The sequence below is a fragment of the Pungitius pungitius genome, chromosome 11 (assembly GCF_949316345.1).
Source record: "Pungitius pungitius chromosome 11, fPunPun2.1, whole genome shotgun sequence".
In the NCBI taxonomy this organism is placed as follows: domain Eukaryota; kingdom Metazoa; phylum Chordata; class Actinopteri; order Perciformes; family Gasterosteidae; genus Pungitius; species Pungitius pungitius.
In genome coordinates this window covers 1,228,534-1,250,638 of record NC_084910.1, presented here as the reverse complement: position 1 = coordinate 1,250,638, position 22,105 = coordinate 1,228,534, and the positions used below count along the sequence as shown (strand labels likewise).

The 22,105-nt window shown below is 41.3% G+C and overlaps 1 protein-coding gene across 1 annotated transcript in view; it reads left to right on the top strand.

The window, feature by feature from the left end:
- dnah5 (dynein, axonemal, heavy chain 5) overlaps positions 1–22,105 on the top strand; it is a 62,571-nt gene that overhangs the window by 8,348 nt on the left and 32,118 nt on the right. Inside the window, exons 6-50 of the mRNA XM_062565398.1 lie at positions 707–844; positions 1,392–1,568; positions 1,722–1,835; positions 2,018–2,125; positions 2,530–2,652; positions 2,943–3,158; positions 4,068–4,175; positions 4,473–4,558; positions 4,830–5,037; positions 5,174–5,287; positions 5,426–5,632; positions 5,833–5,913; positions 6,236–6,326; positions 6,475–6,620; positions 7,367–7,544; positions 7,682–7,939; positions 8,037–8,233; positions 8,413–8,506; positions 9,001–9,143; positions 9,419–9,495; positions 9,623–9,747; positions 9,845–10,080; positions 10,278–10,496; positions 10,726–10,788; positions 10,920–11,158; positions 11,636–11,783; positions 11,935–12,027; positions 12,525–12,724; positions 12,874–13,027; positions 13,167–13,330; positions 13,444–13,600; positions 13,971–14,183; positions 14,361–14,585; positions 15,139–15,311; positions 15,833–15,903; positions 16,723–16,830; positions 17,060–17,247; positions 17,670–17,864; positions 18,449–18,583; positions 18,773–18,880; positions 19,601–19,754; positions 19,926–20,072; positions 20,705–20,946; positions 21,235–21,411; positions 21,719–21,923. Coding sequence (XP_062421382.1) covers positions 707–844; positions 1,392–1,568; positions 1,722–1,835; positions 2,018–2,125; positions 2,530–2,652; positions 2,943–3,158; positions 4,068–4,175; positions 4,473–4,558; positions 4,830–5,037; positions 5,174–5,287; positions 5,426–5,632; positions 5,833–5,913; positions 6,236–6,326; positions 6,475–6,620; positions 7,367–7,544; positions 7,682–7,939; positions 8,037–8,233; positions 8,413–8,506; positions 9,001–9,143; positions 9,419–9,495; positions 9,623–9,747; positions 9,845–10,080; positions 10,278–10,496; positions 10,726–10,788; positions 10,920–11,158; positions 11,636–11,783; positions 11,935–12,027; positions 12,525–12,724; positions 12,874–13,027; positions 13,167–13,330; positions 13,444–13,600; positions 13,971–14,183; positions 14,361–14,585; positions 15,139–15,311; positions 15,833–15,903; positions 16,723–16,830; positions 17,060–17,247; positions 17,670–17,864; positions 18,449–18,583; positions 18,773–18,880; positions 19,601–19,754; positions 19,926–20,072; positions 20,705–20,946; positions 21,235–21,411; positions 21,719–21,923 — 7,003 coding nt within the window. The remainder of the gene's footprint in view (positions 1–706; positions 845–1,391; positions 1,569–1,721; positions 1,836–2,017; positions 2,126–2,529; positions 2,653–2,942; positions 3,159–4,067; positions 4,176–4,472; positions 4,559–4,829; positions 5,038–5,173; positions 5,288–5,425; positions 5,633–5,832; positions 5,914–6,235; positions 6,327–6,474; positions 6,621–7,366; positions 7,545–7,681; positions 7,940–8,036; positions 8,234–8,412; positions 8,507–9,000; positions 9,144–9,418; positions 9,496–9,622; positions 9,748–9,844; positions 10,081–10,277; positions 10,497–10,725; positions 10,789–10,919; positions 11,159–11,635; positions 11,784–11,934; positions 12,028–12,524; positions 12,725–12,873; positions 13,028–13,166; positions 13,331–13,443; positions 13,601–13,970; positions 14,184–14,360; positions 14,586–15,138; positions 15,312–15,832; positions 15,904–16,722; positions 16,831–17,059; positions 17,248–17,669; positions 17,865–18,448; positions 18,584–18,772; positions 18,881–19,600; positions 19,755–19,925; positions 20,073–20,704; positions 20,947–21,234; positions 21,412–21,718; positions 21,924–22,105) is intronic.

Below are 22,105 nucleotides of genomic sequence, written 5' to 3'. Positions count from 1 at the left end.
CGCATTTAATCAGTCTAGAGGAAAAATTTATTTATGAAAAGCTGGCATTGCCTCAAAACGATAATTTGTGGGATTTCCGGGGGCTAAAAGCTAAAATGTCAGCTAACGGTCGCCACCGAGCTAAAATGTCAGCTAACGGTCGCCACCGAGCTAAAAGCTAAAATGTCAGCTAACGGTCGCCACCGAGCTAAAAGCTAAAATGTCAACTAACGGCCGCCACCGAGCTAAAGCTAAAATGTCAGCTAACGGTCGCCACCGAGCTAAAAGCTAAAATGTCAGCTAACGGCCGCCACTGAGCTAAAGCTAAAATGTCAGCTAACGGTCGCCACCGAGCTAAAAGCTAAAATGTCAGCTAACGGTCGCGCAAAACCTAACGCGTTACTTTGAGTGCGCAGTGATATGGAACGCTCAGGTCAATGTGTGCATTATCGTTCAATAATGTACCCCTCGTGACTCACTCTCAACCAACCAGAGCGCTGGATTTAATCTACCCGCGTTATAATAGACAATATATTATCTATTATAGATAATAATGTGTGAACCTTTTATCATTACAGCCATGTTTCATTTAAATAGTGACTTGCAGGATGCAACTGTAAACAGCCTGCTTCAAACAAAGCCTCTAGTTTCAAATGCATTTCATGTACAAACTTGAGTTGACACACTTTCAGCAACAAAAATAAACCATGTCATAACTTGCCTCCAGGTCACCTTGCAAGAGTGTGACACATTTGACCTGCGGGTGCTTAAAGGCCCATCAGACTACATGTCAGCAGCCAACAGCACAGAGACCACAGAAAAGATAGAAGCCTGCATGAAAGTCTGGATCAAACAGATAGAGCAGGTGAGATGTGTTCAGTAATAGGTAAGATGTTTTTCTATCACTTTTATTGCACCCGCTGGGATGTTGTTCTCTGTGGTGCAGAGAAGCCTGTGGCCAGATTATAAACACGGTAAATATAAACGGTATCTATACTGATATCCATCAATGATATTAGTATCGCTTGAAGCTGAACAGGTTAAGTGAAAAACAAACATTTGAATGGATATGTGCTAATCTCTTCATGTAGCTGGGACAACAAATGTTTAAAGATACGTGGATCCCTAAAATAAAAGATGTTATTTCGGAGGCCAGATGCAAAGTGTGTTTTATCTTTGATTTGCTTTTTAAATATTGACTTGAGAATTTTTGCACCCAACAACATTCAAGTACATATTTTATGTTATAGTTATAGTTTTCTCAAAACTCTTAACATTCAATGATCCAAATTGAATTACGGTCTGTTGGGGAGAGATCCAAAACTATAAAATGACTCAAGGGAATACATGAGACTGAGACAAAGCAGAGGGTAAACTGCACGGAGCAGTTATAAAGTGCATCTGTTCTCCAGGTCTTGGCAAAGAGTGACCAGCTGAGAAAAGAGGCTGATGACCTGGGCCCTCGGGCCGAGTTGGACCACTGGAAGAAACGAATGTCACGCTTCAACTACCTTCTGGACCAACTTAAAAGCCCTGATGTCAAGGCTGTACTGGGTGTGCTCTTGATGGCCAAATCTAAACTCATAAAGGTCTGCCACATGCCAAGTTTTACTGACTATGAACAACACATTTTTTCCCATTTTTTCCCATTCTCCTTTTGTTTCAACATGTGTTGGCGAAAGACCGTAACGTTCAGTGTGACACAGTCTCACATTAAATGCAACAAGACTTTGTTTGTTTAGTCATGGCGGCAACTGGACACACGGATCACCGACGCAGCCAATGAAGCCAAAGATAATGTCAAGTACCTCTACAGCCTGGAGAGGTTTTGTGACCCACTCTACAACAGTGACCCTGTAAGAAAACCTCAATAATCTGATGAGAAATGAATTGGTCTGCAGAACTCAATGTACTCGTATACTGGGTCAGTGTTTGACTGTCAGTTGTGTGAATGCTGAGTTACACAAATGCAATTCTTCATGTCCATGTGTGCAATTAATTACAAACACTCACCTGCTTTTTTTCCGTTTCACCCCAGGTGTCGATGGTGGATGCAATCCCAGGTCTGATCAATGCCATCCGGATGATTCACAGTATTTCTCGCTACTACAACACATCAGAAGAGATTACATCGCTTTTTGTCAAGGTAGGATTGGCTACTATTCTGCACAATGCAACAATGATGAGATGGATTTGTGTCATGAACTGTAGGATTCAGCAGAGCGGTTGGCTACAGTCTGGATAATGAAACAAATGAACCATTGAACCATTCATGTGGTCTCTACTGAGGGCATTGTTACATTGACACAAATTGAAAAAGAAATTATGATCAAAAGTATGTGATATGAACAGAAAACACGTTTCATGGACCAAACAACAATGCTAGTGCTCTGATGGCACCTTTGACCTTTTCCAACATGTTTTCTCATGATGATATGTGCACTAATATTTAGCTATTTCAACTAAATGTAGTTTATTTTCGCAAGTTGTTTGTATCCGCAGAGAATTAAATGTATATCTATCTTTCACCGTACCCATTAATACCTGCAGGTGACAAACCAGATGATCACAGCCTGCAAAGCATACATCACCAATAACGGCTCTAATTCAATATGGGACCAGCCTCAGCAAGTTGTAGCTGACAAAATAAAGGCTGCCATCCACCTAAACCAGGTATTTCTTATTGGTAGAATGCTTCAAATGTAATTCTTTTAGGTTTTCTGTGTTTACATTCACGTCAAGTGTGGTTTGTTTGCAGCACAGTGTAGAATCTATGAGTAGTGTTGAAATTGATGTTTTTTCACACAACACAAAGAGTTATAGCATAAAATGCAAGAGGTTGCGCCTTACGTAGATACAATGTCATTGCCATGATATAAGAAATATTAAGAATGGAAAGTGAGTTCCCACGCTACTAGGAGGGATGGATGAAAACTAAAGTGTTTGTGTTGACTTCTGTCCAGGAGTATCAGCGGTATTTCCATAAGACAAAGGAGAGGCTGGAAACGACTCCTTCAGAGAGACAGTTTGACTTCAGTGAGATGTACATTTTTGGGAAGTTTGACACGTTCCAGCGACGACTCGACAAGATCCTGAAAATGTTCAGCACCATTTCGACCTACTCTGCCCTGCAGGACTCAAAGATTGAAGGGCTGGAGACCTTTGCCACCAGATTTCAAGTGAGTGATCAGATTGTTGACAAAACGTTATAATGTTAACACAGAGAGACATTCCATTAACTGATGAAATGCCACTTTCAGCCATCTGAGGCTGTATTTCCTCCGGCATTCATTGACTTGTTGGCATGTCAGGGTGGATGAAAATGTTATTAGTGACTAGTCGTAGAGGAACCTATTGTATTTCAAGGAATTATTATTCTTCTCACAAACCGCGGGCCTTTTTGGGGGCTTTATCATATTCAAAAAGTTGTTAAATTTGGCATGGATATCTGGACTGTTAAAAAATGTGATATTTTTTGTGTCTCACATTTACATCAGAATGTCCTGGTTATCAACAAGTCACACCATGATAATGTGTACTCTCTGCCTGAAGTGGAATGGTCATGAAAGTATTGATTGTTTCCTTTTAAATCTAATCTGAAAATGACAAAAAGTAGTCTGGTGATGTATATTGATATGAGCTGTGTTTGTTTCTGCTGCCTTGGATGCACAGACTGCAGAAATGCAGGGAAAATGGGAGGTAATTTCTTTCTGCCAGTTCTTAGTAATGTATTTTCATAGTAGACAGCATGCAGTGTTAAAATTCACAAAACATGTAGTTTTGATACTATAAGGAGACTAACTGCATGGAACATCAACAGTGAACCAATATTTGTTGTTATATCTCTTATATACTCTGTTTGTCCTTTGCCATTTCAAAACCCAGATAAACTCCCAGACTAAGATGATCGATACCTTGATAATGTCAGTGTGAGGAAGCACAGTTGGTCAAAGAATTGGGATTCAAGAAAAACGGAACTGCAGCATTTCCATTTTACCAAGCTCAGATTTTCCCGCAGCAGAACAATGTGATAAAACAATAACAATAGAAGTTAGTGTGTGTTTATTTTTTGTGTGTGTGTCTCACAGGCTATTGTGCTGAACATGAAGACAAAACATTACAGTTTCCTTGACCAGAGAAGAACAGATTTTGATGCTGACTATGAAGAATTCTGCAACAACACCTCAGAGCTTCATGTAAGTGTAAAATATAACAAACATAACAAATTGTACAATTAAAAAGCCTTCCCATTCACACTCGCGTCTTCGGTTATCATTGCTGATTGGGGATCTGCTCAGGTTGAAGTTGGATGGGGCAATACTCTGATGAACATGGGATCATTAATGCCGAGGTTCCGTTTGGCAATCGGTGAAAACACCTGTGTCTTATCTTGTTGTACTATTGTGAGCACACAGTGGAAACCAGTTTTTGGGGGGAATGCATTTGTATTTAAAAATCCCACTACGCTGTTTTATCTGTCCTTGTACTTCTAGAACCAGCTGAAGACTTTCATGGATAGCATCTTTGAAAAAATCCACAATACAGAGAGAGCTCTGAATGTGCTGAAGAAATTTGAACGGTAAACCATTTTATTTGTAGCGTTTTGTCTCACCCAATGCATGTTCATATAAAATATAAAATCTCTTATTCATGTCCCCATCAACTTGAGTAGTGGTCATTTCACCAAGGTTTTCTAGTTCCAGGTTGTTTTCTGTGCATGCTGGCTCACTGACATTACTAGCATATCAAAGGAATGTTGCCATTGTTGAGTTATTACTCTCATCCTGTTTTGTTCTAATAATGGTCGTCTACATTTGAACAACTTCTCTATTCGGACTGACTTGAAACAGACTGGGCATCCCAGACCTCGGCATCGACGAGAAATACCAGCATATTCTGCAGAACTATGGCCGGGACATTGAGATGGTGTCCCGTATCTACATGAAGCAGAAACTGGATCCCCCCATTGGCCGGGACTTGCCCCCCGTGGCAGGCCGTATCATGTGGGCCCGGCAGCTGTCAAGCAGGATCCAGGGTCCCATGGATCTCTTTCAACAGGTAATATTGGATTTCTGCCTCTCTGCGATTACGTTTGGTTAAGCCTCTGTGTTGTTTCGGTTTGTTCAGATTCCCAGTAGGATCATCGGCACATTTTCCAAAGTTATTCAGCGGCTTGCCTTCTATCCCTTTGCAGCATCCTGGTGTTCTTTCCACACCAGAGGCCAAGAGGATCATCAAAAGTTTTAACAGGGCCGCCAGGGTCCTGTTGGAGTTTGAGATGCTCTACCATCACAGCTGGATGACGAAGGTAGACGAAAGCAAATAAAATATGGACATCAACAGTCCGATCACAACATGGACGTCACGTCTCATCCACACCAAATCCCTCTCTTCTCGTTCCTTTTCTGCTACTGCTACGATGCCCACCTTGATGCCTCCTGCCCAGATGGAGGATGCTCGGGTGGGCCTCCAGGCCTCTCTGCTGGTCAGATCTCCAGAGACAGGGAAGTTGTTTGTGAACTTTGACCCGGAGATCCTGACACAGATCAGGGAGGCGAACTGCATGACGAGGATGAATTTGGAGATTCCACCATTTGCGGCTCTGTTACGGCAGAAACAGGACGCGCTGAAACAGAACTACAACAAGTTACAGGTGGATATTACACAACATTTTACACATCTGCTACAATACATAACTTAAAATAGCATTGTGAGGGTTGGAGTTGTGCATTTATTCATTATAAAAGACAATATCCTGTGTCATATTTTTCTGAAATAAAATGACACTTATATAGAGGTAAATAATGTCAATGACTACATTCTCCATTGATCTATATCTATTTCCCCTTCCAGTTCATGTTGAGTGAGAACACCAGAGTGCGGTCAAAGATTCAGTGTGCTTTTGAACAGCTTGCCATGCCACATGTGGCAAAGGTAAGATGTACTTATGCTATTATCCAAGTCACATTTCAACTAAAATCCATATCCTGCAGGTGTTTTGTATGCTAATTTAATGTAATTGGTACTGTTAACATACATTTGTGATTAATATAATTACAGATAACACTTGTACTTAATTTTTTAGATTTTTTCTGCAGTCTGAAAATTGACAGCAGTGATGTTATCTTTGACTTTTGCCGAGTTATCAGTCCTGATCATAACAACCAAATACGCATTCATTGCAGGTTTAAATTGAAATATGTTATTGTTTTTTATTTAAAAAAAATTGTATCCCCATAAATCAATGACTTGGCAGGTGGATGAGGCTATACAGTCAGGTTTGACCTCCATCAACTGGACTTCACTGAATATAGACAAGTACCTCGGCCGCATCGACAAGGCTTTGGGTAAGAAAAATCCAGCGGGATCAAACATTCTGTAATTTTTCCCTTCATCCATTTATTTGCTCACTCTTTCACCACCACCCCTCCCGGCAATGCTCTTCCTTGCTTTCCGCCTCATCTGTGGGTCTGTGTCCTTCTCATTTCCCTCCAGTTGACCTTGAGCTGCTGATGGACAGAGTGAATGACTTGGTGGCGTTTAGGATAGATGCAGTACTGCAGGAGATGAGTGAATCCACGCTGTGCGTTTTGCCAGATGATGAACCGTTCACCTGTGAGCAGTTTGTTCAGACCACCAGGGTAAGGACAGTCTGTTTCAAACAAAATAACACTATTATATGTAGCTATAGTTATATTTTTCTCAGACTCCAAGGCATGATACACCCCCAGCCGGCGTGCTATTATTTTATAGATGTCATGCTCACGTGCAAATTTGTATTTCATGCTGCAACTTAATGCTTTTTAAAACCAAAAGTTTTGTACTTACCTGCATATACATCAATTTAATTATCAATAACATGAATGGAGACTTTTGCACAACATGTATTAATATGCTCACCATTGAAGGCCATTGTTTTATACTTCTTGTGACACTGCTTGTGGATAGGCATAAAGTGGTTCACTAGCAGTCATCAATCCTGATTTATTAAAGGGATGGAATAACTGTTTTAGTTTTCCTGGTAACAACATCACATTATATTGCGCATCACAATGATTTGAAGTACGCTTTGACTCGTGTATCCCAACCTATGCCATCGGATGTCCATTTCTCTGTACGAGTCCCTGAGTAATTATAGCTAACGTTATTTGATTTTGTGCCCAGACAACTTAATTGCAGTTCTATTTCGGCATAAATCAAAGCGAAATGACAAGCAATGACAACTTTCTTCAAATGTCATTTGCATATTCTTTTGCTGTGAATGTTCCCTTGGTATTCAGGAAAAAATGCTATACCAAGAGTTAAATTGTAGTTGATGTATTGTTTAACCCTTGTCAATACTCTGCTGCATATACAAGGGCCATGTCATACATAAACATTTGTATAGGACCTGTGCATAAGACAAGCCCAGAGTCTCAACACTAAGAGCTCCCTAGTGGAGGAGGCCGCCAATGAGTTGATCAACATGCTGCTGGAGTTTGACCACAATCGGAAGGAAGAGGCGGAGAAGGTGGAGGAAGAAAGCGGCGCTGAGAGCAAGACCATTGACCATATCGACAGTGAGGGTACACTAACTAATCTTCTGAAATCAAATAGATTTGGATACCAAAAGGTGCCGTAGAACTTGTGTTTCTACCTGTATGTGCTATTTTAGAGCAGAACTAAACAGGTGTTCCTGTCCACTGTAAACGTGTCTCCTCAGGTGAGGAAGAAGGCCGCTCAGAGGGCCGCCTCTTTTCTAGGACCACCTTGCTTCATCCCGCCAGCGTCGGCCCTTCCTCTCCTTTGCTGGGGAGGATGAAGATGAAGAGGGACTTGATTGAAGTGATGGAGGAGGAAGCCCAGGAGCTGCTTTCCTACTTCAACCACCGCAACGTGGATGCTTTGCTCAGATTGACACGTAATACCCTGGAGATGCTGCGCAAGCGCATTCACGCCTCCTCGCTCATGCATTTCTTGGGTGAGTCTTTCTTTTTCTTTGCACTGAGCTCATAAAATGTCCATTTCTGAACCCCATCTCACTGTATCAGAGCCGCTCTTCTCTAACCCTTTTGAAGCTGAAGGTGACTCACCCAGTCGTGAAAAAGACAGCGGCCAGCCGGCCATCTTCAGAGTCAATGTGACCCTCTCTATTCCTAACATCGCCATGGTTCCAGCTCTGGAGGAAGTCCAACAGGCTCTCAACCGGGTTGTAGAGTGTGTAGTCAGTGTCAGCAAAGGAGTCAGCCAGTGGAGCAAAGAGAGGATCTCAAAGGTGGGTTCAACCTGATGAAGGAAGCAATCATTTCTGACAAGTGGTTACAGATTTATACTTCTGATGAACGCCACCACTCACCCACCCTTCCTTGCACCACTATTTGGACAGATGTTTTTACTGTGCTGTAGTCAAACAAATGCGGAAGTTTTTCTTCACGTTGGTTTCCCCTTTTGCAGAGAAAAATGAATGAAAGACGTATGGCGGCTCTGAAACTGGACTCCTCTGAGAGTGAATCAGAGGATGGAGCAACAACATTAAGGAGCCTGGCTGGTATGAGGGGACACAATACAGCTCAACAACAATATATATAATAACAATATATATATATACTATATGGTTACTCAGATCTCCTTATTTCACAACTCAGCAGAGCAAAACCAAATCTGCTGAAATGTGTCGATGAAAATGGCCTCAATAGTGGCTTTTAGCCGGAAGACATTTAAACAAAAGACATTTTATGATCACATCTTGGAAGAGCAATCTTTCGGTCTCATTACACCCTGGTTAACTTGGAGAAACATGAAATTTGGTGATGAGCATTTCACCCGTGGGTTTAGTTTGAAGGATTAATTCCACAGTGTCCACACTTAAAACTGCAAGACTCCACTTCATCAGCAACATTATTTATTATTACAAGATTCTTACTGAAACATCTTGTATTGATTTGATATGGTATATGAGAGATTCCAAGTTGTTTTTTATGTTTCATCCATCGCACCCTAACCTCAACATGAATTCTGTTCTCTAAACCATTTACCTTTCAGACGGCAGCACCTCAGATATTTCGGCGTCTGTGATCCAGGTAATCGCATTTCAGGCGAGAAACTACTACAAGAGTGTGTCTGACAACAAGGAGATAATCAAACTAGTGTCTGTACTCAGCACTTCAATCAGCTCAACCAAAAAGGTACATGTCCTTAAATAACATTAAATAACAAGATATTTCACTGGAGCATGCACAAAATTGGCCTTGCGTCTGCAGAATTAAGTAAAATAAATCTGATATGTCTATTTGTTTGTTTTTAAATGTTTTGTATTGAAATGTTATACTCTATATTTTTGCTTTTTCAACAGTTTTAAGCATCTTTTTTTAAATTTACCAATAAAGAAAACTCATCGTATTTCAAATCATAATGTTGCATGTTTAATACCTACCCATTGCATACCATTGCTATTTTACAGGAAGCGATGAGTGCTCTGGACCGCTTCAGCCGTTACCATCACATCTGGAGGATGGACCGCGAAGACACCATGCGAAAGTATGAGGAACTGAATGACGGACTGTTATTCATGTGTCATTCTTACCACTGAGAATCAACAGTTTTGGTTTCTATGCAAAGGAAAACGGTGTCATGTCCATGCTTTTTTGGTTTGTGTTTGTCACAGATTTGTTCAGGGCAGTCCCTTACTATCAGAGTTTGAGAGCCGGATTATTTACTATCGAGATTTGGAGATGGAAATAAACTCAGAACCAGAAGTCATTGCTGTCGGAGCGCTGGCTCTATTCACAGGTTAGGTTTGCAATACAACACAATATTTCTTCTACTGATAAGAATTGATCTCCAACTAATGTTTTCCCTGCATCTTTACATGTATTTATTGTACCAGCGGACCTGAAGATGTCCCTCACTACTGAAACCAAGAACTGGATGGTGAACTACGGACTGTACTGTAGCAGGAAGTATCGCTCAGACATGGAGCAGATCTTTGCTTTTGTTGACGAAGCAGGAAAAAAACTGAATCGACAGATCAAAGACCTGGATGACATCCGCATTGCAATGGCATCTCTGAAGGAGATCAGAGAGCAGCAGATATCTACCGATTTTCTACTTGGTCCCGTAGAGGTGAACACTGCACCCACTCTTTTGTACCCCCTGTCCACACAAAGGCACATGAGAACAGGACAGAGTCCTGTAGCCAAAGCTGAATGGAAGTAGAAAGGACACGTATAAGCGCTTACATGTAGTATGTAAACGTTTGATGACAATATATTTAGATGTCAGGTGAAATACTTTTCTTTCTTTTTTTTCTGTCCTCATAGGAGTCCTATGCTATGCTTCATAAATATGAGCTGTCTGTAGCGAAAGAGGAGGCTGACAAGGTGGACACGCTGCGTTACACTTGGGAGAAGCTGCTGTCCCGGAGCACAGAGGTACAGAACGAGCTGGTGGCCCTCCAGCCCAACTTCAGAGGGGAGCTACTCAGCAATGTGGAGACCTTCGTGGAGGACTGTCAACACTTTTACCAGGATTATGACAAGGTTAAAGACACAGAACACAGGAAACGCATGTGTGCACAAGCGCCATCGTCCCCTCCAGCCATTTATCTTACATTACATTTGGGCTGACACAATGTCGACAGTTTGTAGGTCTACAGGATAAAATCAGGATCTGGAGTAATAAATGCCAAAGAATATGACCTAACCCAGATAATGAATACATGAATGAAGCGTTTAGCTGTGATAGACTCACTCATCCTCTCTGCTTCAGGACGGCCCCATGGTGGTTGGACTTGCTCCTCAGGATGCCAGTGATAGACTCATCATGTTCCAGGTTTGTTTTTGACCATCTGAGGTGGGAGTGATAATTCATTTCATTATTTACTCAGTAGGCGCGTTCGTAGCTTGGGTCTTGAACTGTGTACTGTGTACTGATTTGTACTTTACAATTCTTCTCCTCTTTAGAATCGATTTGACAACCTGTTCAGGAAGTACATTACTTACACAAGCGGAGAGGAGCTGTTTGGACTTCCTGTTACTCAGCATCCCCAGTTGTTGGAGATTAGGAAGCAGCTGGCTCTGCTGCAGAAGTTATATGGACTTTACAACAATGTCATTGAAACAGTCAATGGTTACTATGATATCCTTTGGGCTGATATCCACATTGAGAAGATCAATAGCGAGCTACTGGACATTCAGACCAGGTACATGGTTTATTCACTGCTAAATTAATGTTACTTCTAAATTGTAAAATTCCCAGTAGAGTTTTGTGAGACACAGAAATGTATTATCCCTCTACTCAACTGGAACACAGAAAAACAAGACCATTCAACATGATTATTCAATTCTCAGACTACTATTTGCAAAATAAAAGAGTATCTAAGTTAAATAATGGAAAAAGCCATATTCCTGGAATTATACTGTAAATGGTTTTCTGTGAAGCACGGCATGAATTCTACAAAGCATTTAAATTCCACCATTTCCATCCACTTATACAAATGCCCGAGAGGACAGAGGCTCCAAGGATACACAATAAAGGTTTCCCGTTGAGAAAATGAACGTGTCTCAAATGGAGACCCAATTACAGCTTTTGGATGGTGTATCATGAATCCTTATCCCCTTGTTGTGAAGACATACCGTTGCCATGAGTTTGTTGATATTTTGATCCCCTTTTACTGAAGGTGTCGCAAGCTGCCTCGTGCTCTAAAGGAGTGGCAGGCCTTCATGGACCTGAAGACAACAATTGATGAATTCAATGAGTGCTGCCCGTTGCTGGAACTCATGACAAACAAAGCTATGATGACGCGCCACTGGAAGAGAATCACAGAGGTTCGTGAAACAAGGCCGTCAACTACTACTGCAGCCACCATCAACAGTACTTATAATAATAAGAATAATAGCTGTTGTTTTGACAAAAACATAAATAATTAGACAATAATTTCCGCTCCTTGACCAAGAAGTCTATCTGATTTGTACAAAGGTGACTGGGCATACGTTTGAGGTGGAAACTGAAACATTCAAGCTACGCAACATCATGGAGGCTCCTCTGCTCAAGTATAAAGAGGAGATTGAGGTAAGAATGAATAACGAGTTACCTCTGCAAGCTCATAAGAGTGCCTTTCCTTTGTATTGTAAACAGTGACTCAAGCAATTATGAATGTTATGTTTCTTTGAGTTTTATTGAATGTAAGTAATGTATGATATTAACACTGTGTAAATGCAATATATCTTCATATAATTCCTGCAATACAGTGAGCATAAATCTTTGCACCAACTAAATGTTTTCAATACCAGCACCATATTAGTCAGTTTGGCTATAGATAATAATTTTATCCTTATATTGTGATCATCTATAATCCGCATTCTGACTAGAATTAGTGGTACTCCTCTACATTAAAGTCCAAAATACACATAGTTGTCTTCTTTTGACTTCCGTATATTCGAATGTATCAAAATTCTTTGGGGATCATTATAAATGTCCCCTAAATGTAACCCTATTTTCTTACATTTCATTGGCCACTACTATTTGAATTGCTGACGTCTAAACACATTTGAGGTGTTTGCACGCAGGATATCTGTATCAGTGCAGTGAAAGAGCGGGACATCGAGCAGAAGCTGAAGCTGGTGATTGCGGAGTGGGACAATAAGAATCTTACATTTGCCAACTTTAAAACTCGTGGAGAACTGCTACTTAGAGGAGACAGCACATCTGAGGTCATTGCAAGTATGGAGGACAGCCTGATGATTTTGGGGTCTCTAATGAGCAACAGGTATGTTTTTGTGGATCGACATTGTGTCACATATTCTTTTTTTTTATGAGGGGCGATGAAATGAAAAGGCTGATTCGCCTCCACAGCAATAATACAAGCTGTCAGCGGCTATACGTTAAGTTTACATTATTGCTACTTCTCTTTACCAGGTACAACACTCCATTTAAAGCCCAGATTCAGAAGTGGGTTCAGAATCTATCCAACACCACCGATATCATAGAGAACTGGATGACCGTCCAGAACCTCTGGATCTACCTGGAGGCTGTGTTTGTGGGTGGAGACATCGCTAAACAGCTGCCGAAGGTAGATGAAGTGCCATTGGATTATTAATATTTGATATATATGTAGTATTGTTTGTAGGTGTGCTTTTTTTTTGCACTGCAACATGAGAAAAAAATCCAATACAACTAATATTCCGATGAAAATGTTACTCAAACTGCAGGAAGCAAAGCGTTTCTCCAACATCGACAAGTCATGGGTGAAGATCATGATGCGAGCCCATGAGATGCCCAATGTAATCCAGTCATGTGTCGGTGATGAGACTATGGGACAGCTGCTTCCTCACCTCCTTGAACAGCTGGAAATTTGCCAGAAGTCCCTTACAGGGTGGGTACTAAGGACTACAATTCTAATGACTCAAAACAACATGGAGGTTTTAAGTGCGAGTAGTTCAAACATGATACGTATAAGTTTTAAGTTACGGACGTGCTGTCACACAGATATTTGGAGAAGAAGCGCCTGCTGTTTCCTCGTTTCTTCTTTGTCTCTGACCCTGCCCTGCTGGAGATCCTGGGCCAGGCCTCTGACTCTCACACCATCCAGGCCCACCTTCTCAACGTCTTTGACAACATCAAATGCGTCCAATTCCACGACAAGGTGAATTTTTCATTGATCGCCTGAGTGATCAATGGTTATGTCAGAGTTTCTTTTGGTGGAAGTAGAATCAACATTTAAATTAAAAAGAAAAATTTAATGAAGTAAAGGCCAGGGTACAAATCTCACAGGGAACCCCATGTACACAAAGGCTCACACAGGGTATCACAGAAGACCACAAACCGACAATGAGGCAAAGGAAACGTATGCCTTAAATACACTGGGATGAGGAAAGTAATCGGAAAACACAGGAGGGGAGGAAGTGAAGCTATTGACGAATCCAAATTGGGTAGAAAGCGAGAATATAGACAATGTATTATACTGTCTCTTTCCTTAAGTGAAGCATGATAATCAAACATGTCATCATTCTTAGATATACGACCGTATTCTGGCCATATCGTCACGTGAAGGGGAGACTGTGGCGCTGGAGCGTCCTGTCACAGCAGAGGGGAACGTTGAGGTTTGGCTCAATGCTCTGCTGAAGGAATCCCAGAGGTCTTTGCACCTGGTGATCCGACAGGCTGCCGTCACCATCCAGGACTCTGGCTTCCAGCTCATTGACTTCCTCAACTCCTTCCCTGCTCAGGTATATCACCGCATGAATTCATCAAATGCTCCACTAAAAGTTCCAAACATTGGCCAAACCATTTCTGTGATTGTCAGTCAGGGCTTGTGCATTTACACAATACATAAACTAGAGAAAAAAAACCATAATGTTATGTGGACAGGTGTCACCTTTTAAACACGTTTTACTTTGATCTAGGTGGGCTTACTAGGTATTCAAATGATATGGACCAGGGACTCTGAAGAGGCTCTGACCAATGCTCGATTCGATCGTCGCATTATGGCCAAAACCAACCAGGTCTTCCTGGATCTGCTCAACACACTGATCGACATGACGACTAAAGACCTCGGGGCTATGGAAAGGACCAAGTACGAGACCCTGATCACCATCCACGTCCACCAAAGGGATATATTCGACGACCTGGTCAGTATTTTGTTGATCACTTAGTAGTACTTTTTTTAATGATGGCTCAGTAGACTGAAGTACATGTAAACAAGTTCATCCAAATAGATTCCCTTCCCAAAAGTACTTTTTTTCTGTCTTCCTCATCTAACTGTTGACTCCTCGTCTTCTATCCCATCATATTTTTCCTCCTTACGCCTTTCATCTCTTTTGATTCAGCTGCCTGCTTTTCACTACAACATAGAGTTACTTTACTCCCCAATTAACTCATCTTTCTCCTTTATCTTCCTTTCAACTTGGTTTCATTTTATGACTTCTCACCTCTTTTCTTTCATCCTCTCCTTACCGGTCTTTGGTCTTTGTTAGACTTTTAAGTATAACCTTCCTGTCACCTCATACCCACTCGCACATCCTGGCCTTCAACCCCTCTTCCACTCTTTTTCCTGCTTTTATCTTTAACCTCGCATCACCACCTAAATGGAGCCTATGGATGGATTATCTTCACTGTCGATCTTCTCTCTCCCATTGACTCTTTGATTCTGTTCTTCCCTTAACCCACCCCCTCTACGTCCAGTGCCGGCTCCATGTCAAAAGCCCCAATGACTTTGAGTGGCTGAAGCAGTGCCGATTCTACTTCAATGAGGACTCGGACAAGATGATCATCAACATCACAGATGTGGGCTTTAACTACCAGAATGAATTCTTGGGCTGCACTGAAAGGCTTGTCATTACGCCGTTGACTGACAGGTAGAGGGTCATCCACAAACACAATGCACACGCAGACACACACGCGCTCACACTCGTAATCATTGTTTTTTAGCTGGCAGTTTTAACAGAGCTAACAACGTTTAGGTGAGGGGAAACCGTAGACGTGGTGCTGTGGCTCAGGTTACAGACTGTCGGTCAGCTGCCTAATGAGTTGGCTGTGGCTTATCCAGTGGGGCACGCTCACATGCACACACAGCTATGTACTTAAACCACACTCTCACTTACTCACAGAAGATGTTGTTTACATTTGAAATACTTTAATGCTGCATTGATTCTGTGAACATCATATGGAGAATCTAAGTCATCCGCTCTGGTGAAGTGTTGATCAACGTACTGAATCCCCCACCATCATTCTCTAGCTGTGCGCAACCTCCAGCCAACATGTGGAAAACTATATTGCATTAGTGTATAGATATAGAATGTGAGGGCAAATAAAACAACTGCTGTGTAAGGAAGAAAATTCTTAACCTTAATAACTGCTTTCCTGTTTGTTTGGTCAGGTGCTACATCACCCTAGCCCAGGCTCTTGGTATGAGTATGGGTGGAGCCCCTGCTGGTCCTGCAGGGACAGGTAAGACAGGAAAAAAAGCATTACCTCAAGGGACAGTGTGTCCATGAAATGTTTTTTTTGTTTTTTTAACCTTCTTAGGACTGCAAACTGCAGGACCTGCAAGTACAAGTTTAAAAAAATTAGGACGATTATGCAGTTGATAAACTTATTTATGTCAGGGCTCTCAAACGCCGGCCGTGATGCCTAACTCACCAAGGGAACCCCAAATGTATTTTGAGAGGTGGGAAATGAATAATGCTCGAGGATAGAAGTAATGCTAGAAGGACTATTGCCCTGATACTGCTACGCCTGGGACAACCTGATACAGCAAAACGGCCGATCTCCCGCGATGGGGAGAAAGGCTGCAGCCATTTAGTCCATAACATTTATTGACAGTGACAATGAGGTAGCAAAATGCGTCAGGTGATCTTGGTCCAAGATAATAAACAAACCTACCCTCATGAATATACTCACTTGACTTGCTTCAAAAATATAATAACAATAAATACAGGAAGCTTACCTACCTCCCTAACAGAAAACAAAGTTAACAGAACTACCCGGACAGCGTTATCGGCCTAATCCACTCTGTAGAATCAGCGACCCACTGCCACAGCACGGCCTGCTTGTGAGCTGGAGCAAAGAAGAGCGAGCGAGACGCCATCCACGGGTTCCCCATCAGTCAATAAAGTTCATCATCTGATCTTGACATTCTAACTCATAACAATACACAATATTTTTTTAAAATCTTTTGACTCTCTCAGAAAACCACTCAATTGATTTTATTTTTGTTTGGCATAAAAATAGTTTCAGTACGTGATAAAGATGTTTTTTTGTTAATAGGCAAGACGGAGACCATAAAAGACATGGGCCGCTGTCTAGGAAAGTATGTTGTGGTTTTCAACTGCTCTGATCAGATGGACTTCAGAGGCTTGGGAAGAATATTTAAAGGTAAGAGTCACATGGCTATAATATTGTTGCAAATAAAACTGCAAAAGTAGGTATAGGGATAGAGCCCTCAACAGGTTACCACGTCCCAAAAACCTCGAGGATTTTAGAATAATTTATGAGAACCACAAAAGAGACATTTGGTGTATTACCCAGATTTGGGCCTTTTAGAGTTTCAGAGAATTCATTTGCAACAGAATGACGATACCGTTTCAATGTGTGTGATTTCCAGGTCTGGCTCAGTCTGGTTCGTGGGGCTGCTTCGACGAGTTCAACCGCATTGACCTCCCAGTTTTGTCGGTGGCAGCCCAGCAGATTGCGATAGTTCTCACGTGCAGGAAGGAACGTCGCAAAAACTTTGTCTTCACTGATGGAGACCACGTGGAAATGAGCCCTGAGTTTGGCATCTTCCTTACAATGGTCAGTGACACACCAGTGCCATTAGCTTGAAGTTCTGATTTAATTCATTGGCCTGGCTTTGTCGCTGTATTTGCAGGAAACTAACAAGACTTTGGGGTTGGATGATGCACAAACTCTGCAAATAACTAGAATAGAGAAAATGGAGCAAAAAGTAACACTCCTAGTAAATAAATGAAACACTGCATCAAGTATATGTTGTAAATTATACAAATTCTTAAAAACTGCTCGCCTGTAAATATATAAACCCCGCCGTGTCTCTTGAGCTGTGTTTGCGTTGTTTTTTTGTGTTCATCTTAATTATGTTAGCAGTGTAATATAAAATCCAAATGTTCGATGCAATTTACTATGCACAGAATTATGATTACATTTTTTCTATCCAGCTTTTGAATTCCTCCTCTTTTTTTCCCTTCCTGTGTAATCAGAACCCGGGTTATGCAGGACGCCAGGAGCTTCCTGAGAACCTGAAGATTAACTTCCGCTCTGTGGCTATGATGGTTCCTGATCGGCAGATCATCATCAGGGTAAAACTGGCCAGTTGTGGATTCATAGACAACATAGAGCTGGCCCGCAAGTTCTTCACTCTTTACAAGCTGTGTGAGGAACAACTTTCTAAACAGGTAACACTGGATGACATTTAACCCCTACGATCGCCTCCTTTGCCTTTTCTGCACAGTATTTTAGGTTAATGTATCGGCCACTTTGGTAACTTAGCCTTTAAAGTAATCACAGGGTTTATAATGGAATAAAAAAAAGATAACTCCTGCTAATTGTAATACAGGTACACAAATATAGTTCCAACATACAAATCACAACATACAAAAAAAAGCGATACAACAATAAACGGGACAATTTCCATTTAACAAAGATTTTCCTCAGTGAAGAGTTACAACTTCGCACTAGGATTAAACAATTCAACCTTTTTGTGCATAGTATTTTCTTAATTACTGCTCAGTTTATGTTTAGATCCAATTGCAAGATTTGGAAGTCACTACAAGGACTTAAAGCGTAATGCCTTACCATGTTGTGCCTGCAGTCCCCAATTCACATTGTTTTATCTGAAAGGTTTTATCTGAAATTATTAGTTTGCAGTCAAATTACATTATTATTTAATTTTAAATAAGGAGATTATGGAAATCCTCCTAAAATGCGTGTTACAGAATGGATAATGACTGCATGTAATTTTATATTTGTGGTTGTCCAGGTCCACTATGATTTTGGCCTACGGAACATCCTGTCAGTGCTGCGAACCCTGGGAGCCGCCAAGCGAGCCAACCCCAGCGACACAGAGTCCACCATCGTCATGAGGGTCCTCAGGGACATGAATTTATCCAAGTTGGTCAGTCTACAATAGAACACCACACAGCATTTAACAGCTCATTCTGATATTTGTATTTCTTTTGATCAGTTAAAAATAATACATTTAGTTATATTCATTAAATCTAGATAATAGCCAGGCAGATGGGAGATGAAGCATTCTCAGAGTTTTATGTATATTTTTTGCTAACATGTTGTTTGTTTGGATTAGATTGATGAAGATGAGCCACTCTTCCTGAGCTTGATTGAGGACCTCTTCCCGGGCATCCAACTGGACAAAGCAGGCTACCCCGAGCTGGAGGCAGCTATTGACTCACAGGTATGGGAGAGAGTGAGGAACGACTATGTCTCTGTTTGCAAGGTAAATAGAAATGGCAGAGAAATAGAAAAGGATATAGTGATGAATGAATAGAGGGAGAGAGTAAAAGAAGGACATGAAACAAAGTAAATATGGTAGAAGAGAGGGAGACTAATGGACTGTGAGACTGATGTATTTTCCATTTCACTCCTAAACACCTCCAGATACAGCACCCAAAGGATTACAAATGGTGCCATTTAGAATTTGTCAAGGACCTAACCTTGGTAACTGTGGAATACACACAGCTGAGAAAATAGACAGTCAAAAGTAAAATCTTTAAATTACAGAATGTTTGTGCATCATCACTGCAGTAATGTTTGCTTTTTGTAATTCCTCTTCAAAAGCATGACTCAAAGGCAGGAGAGTTACAATAAAACGCAGGGTTTACGTGTAAATAGCTACAGCTAGCTGGGTTTGGGGTTAGCGAGGTAACTTCGGGGTTAAAAAACGTCCCGTAGCCAGATTATGAAACCCAGGGTTGATTTACTGACTTGATAACCAACTCTGTACAAACGCTTAGCAGGATCGAGGTTGTTGAGGTTAGTGAGCGCAGATTTCTAAGAAGTCGTACGAGGATGAAGTGGCAACATACAAGGAGCGAGAAAGACGGGTCATATTACTTGGGCACCGTTGCTAAGTATGGTGAATACATTACCTTACACTGTAATTGTGCTCCCTAAGGTTGAGGATGCAGGTTTGATCAGCCACCCGCCCTGGAAGCTGAAGGTCATCCAGCTGTTTGAGACTCAGAGGGTTCGACATGGCATGATGGCTCTGGGACCCAGCGGGGCTGGAAAGACGACCTGCATACTTACATTAATGAAAGCTATGACTGGTAGGACCATGTGAATGTTTTGGGATGTATATTCAGCAAAAGCCTTTAAACCTGCAGAAAACTAGTTTCATTTTTTTGTATATTTATTTGCATCAATACATTTGGCCTGTTAGAAATGTTTGCATTAAGTGTAGAAATAAATGTTTCTGTCAACTTCTTTTCTTTTCTCAGAGTGTGGTCAGCCTCACAGAGAGATGCGCATGAACCCAAAAGCCATCACAGCCCCTCAGATGTTTGGTCGATTGGATGTGGCCACAAATGACTGGACGGACGGCATCTTTTCTACACTTTGGAGGAAAACGCTGAGAGCGAAAAAAGGTCCGGTTGCATACTCAAAATTGGTTTCATACTTGGAGCTGAGCTCAATAAATTCCAACCGATGTTTCTTTAACAAATGTTTAGTGTGTATTTTCATTTTCATCAGCTAAAACCTAATAATAAACTAGAAAGTTTAATCATGATTAAGTGGAAACCTAGTGGAATCGCTGATCTCTGATAAGAGATTGCTGATGGGTATTTGCTTTTCTTTGAAAACCAGTATGTCCTTACTTTGCATAAAAGATATCCTTGCATGCATAGTTCAAAGAAGCACCAACAACGGTTAGATCTTTCTCTTCAGCCTAAATCCTACAGCGTTCATTAAAATGTATGTGTGCAGGGTTATGAATATATACATGATGTGTGTTTCCTTGTATGGAATCTCAATGTGCATTGGATGTATTCAGTGTAAATTCTCGTGTTTTAAGCATGCAATTGAGCAGGATACATTTTTGCTCTCTGTTCACTTGTAAAGCTTGTTGCTTGTAGCAGCATAGAGTTATGAGTAAAGTATTCTACAAGGGGGAGGAAATGCTTTGGGAAAACGGATCACGTGATTCAACGGATGCAGCAACATGAGCAAACTGAACTGCATGGAGTATCATTAATAAAAACAGTTTTTTTTCTCTCAGGCGAGCACATCTGGATAGTCTTGGATGGACCTGTGGATGCAATCTGGATTGAGAACTTAAACTCTGTTTTGGACGACAACAGAACTCTTACACTGGCAAACGGAGACCGAATACCCATGGCACCTAACTGTAAAGTGGTTTTTGAGCCACATAACATAGACAACGCCTCTCCAGCCACCGTCTCACGCAATGGAATGGTTTTCATGAGCTCCTCCGTGCTCAACTGGAGCCCCATACTGGAGGTGAATTGACTGATTTTATACTTGTTATATCCCCACACAGACATTGATTGCTCATTACTTTATTACACTAATGTATTGGCAAAATAATTTTAGATGTTCATCTGCGGCGCCTTGACTGGCTAGAAAGGCATGTGAGATCAATAGAGTCAATTATTCTGTATTAAAAGGCTTGACATTACTGGTTTTCAATGTAACAACGGACCGTGATCAACTGGGATAGTTTTTTGAACAGCAAATACAAATTGTCTTCCTTCTTAAATGTAACATAAAAATGTTTTTTATTCTCAGGGCTGGTTGAAGAAACGCTTCCCTCAGGAAGCGGAGGTGCTGAGGGAACTCTTCACGTCCTCCTTCTCTGCGCTCTACCGATTCTGTGTGCAGTCACTGGAGTTCAAGATGGACATGCTTGAGGCCTTTGTCATCATGCAATGCATCAACATGCTGCAGGGACTCATACCCCCAAAGGTCAGACTACAGTCCAGTGTTGGATGCTGTTGGATAGTCTTATTTAGTAGTTCTGTGATCTATAGGTAACATAATTATAAAAGCAGTACTGTTGATCCATGATAATTAGGTTAACAAAGAACCCAAAGTTTTATTTTAGAATTTGAGGATCTGTGATACTTAGCAGTCACCTTATTGTGAGCTTGTGATGTGTTTTATGTGTTTTACTACTTGCTCTATAGGATCGAACCTCAAGGCTTATGTTTTTCTCGGTAAAAAGAGGGAATGTTAGGTGCTCTCCATCACTTTTGATTTTTTGACTCTGCAGGAGCAGTGTGGGGAGTTATCCAGGGAGCACTTGGAGCGGCTATATGTCTTCGCCCTCATGTGGAGCACTGGCGCCCTACTCGAACTGGATGACCGGAGGAAGATGGAGATCTGGCTCAGAGGGAATGAAAGTATCTGTTTGAACTTACCAGACATCCCTCTTGACACTGATGACACCATGTTTGACTACCATGTCACAGCCGATGGTATGCGTGCATTGATAAACAGATGTTATTACCTGTAGTTTAGATGCTTGGAAGAATCCAGGCTGCTGCTTGACAAGCACAATGTTGCACGTAATTTTGCAGCAAGCATACGTTAAATTAAATTGCATGTAAAAATATTAAAATACTTTTCCAGTCTGTAGACAACTTGGAATTGTCTCTCA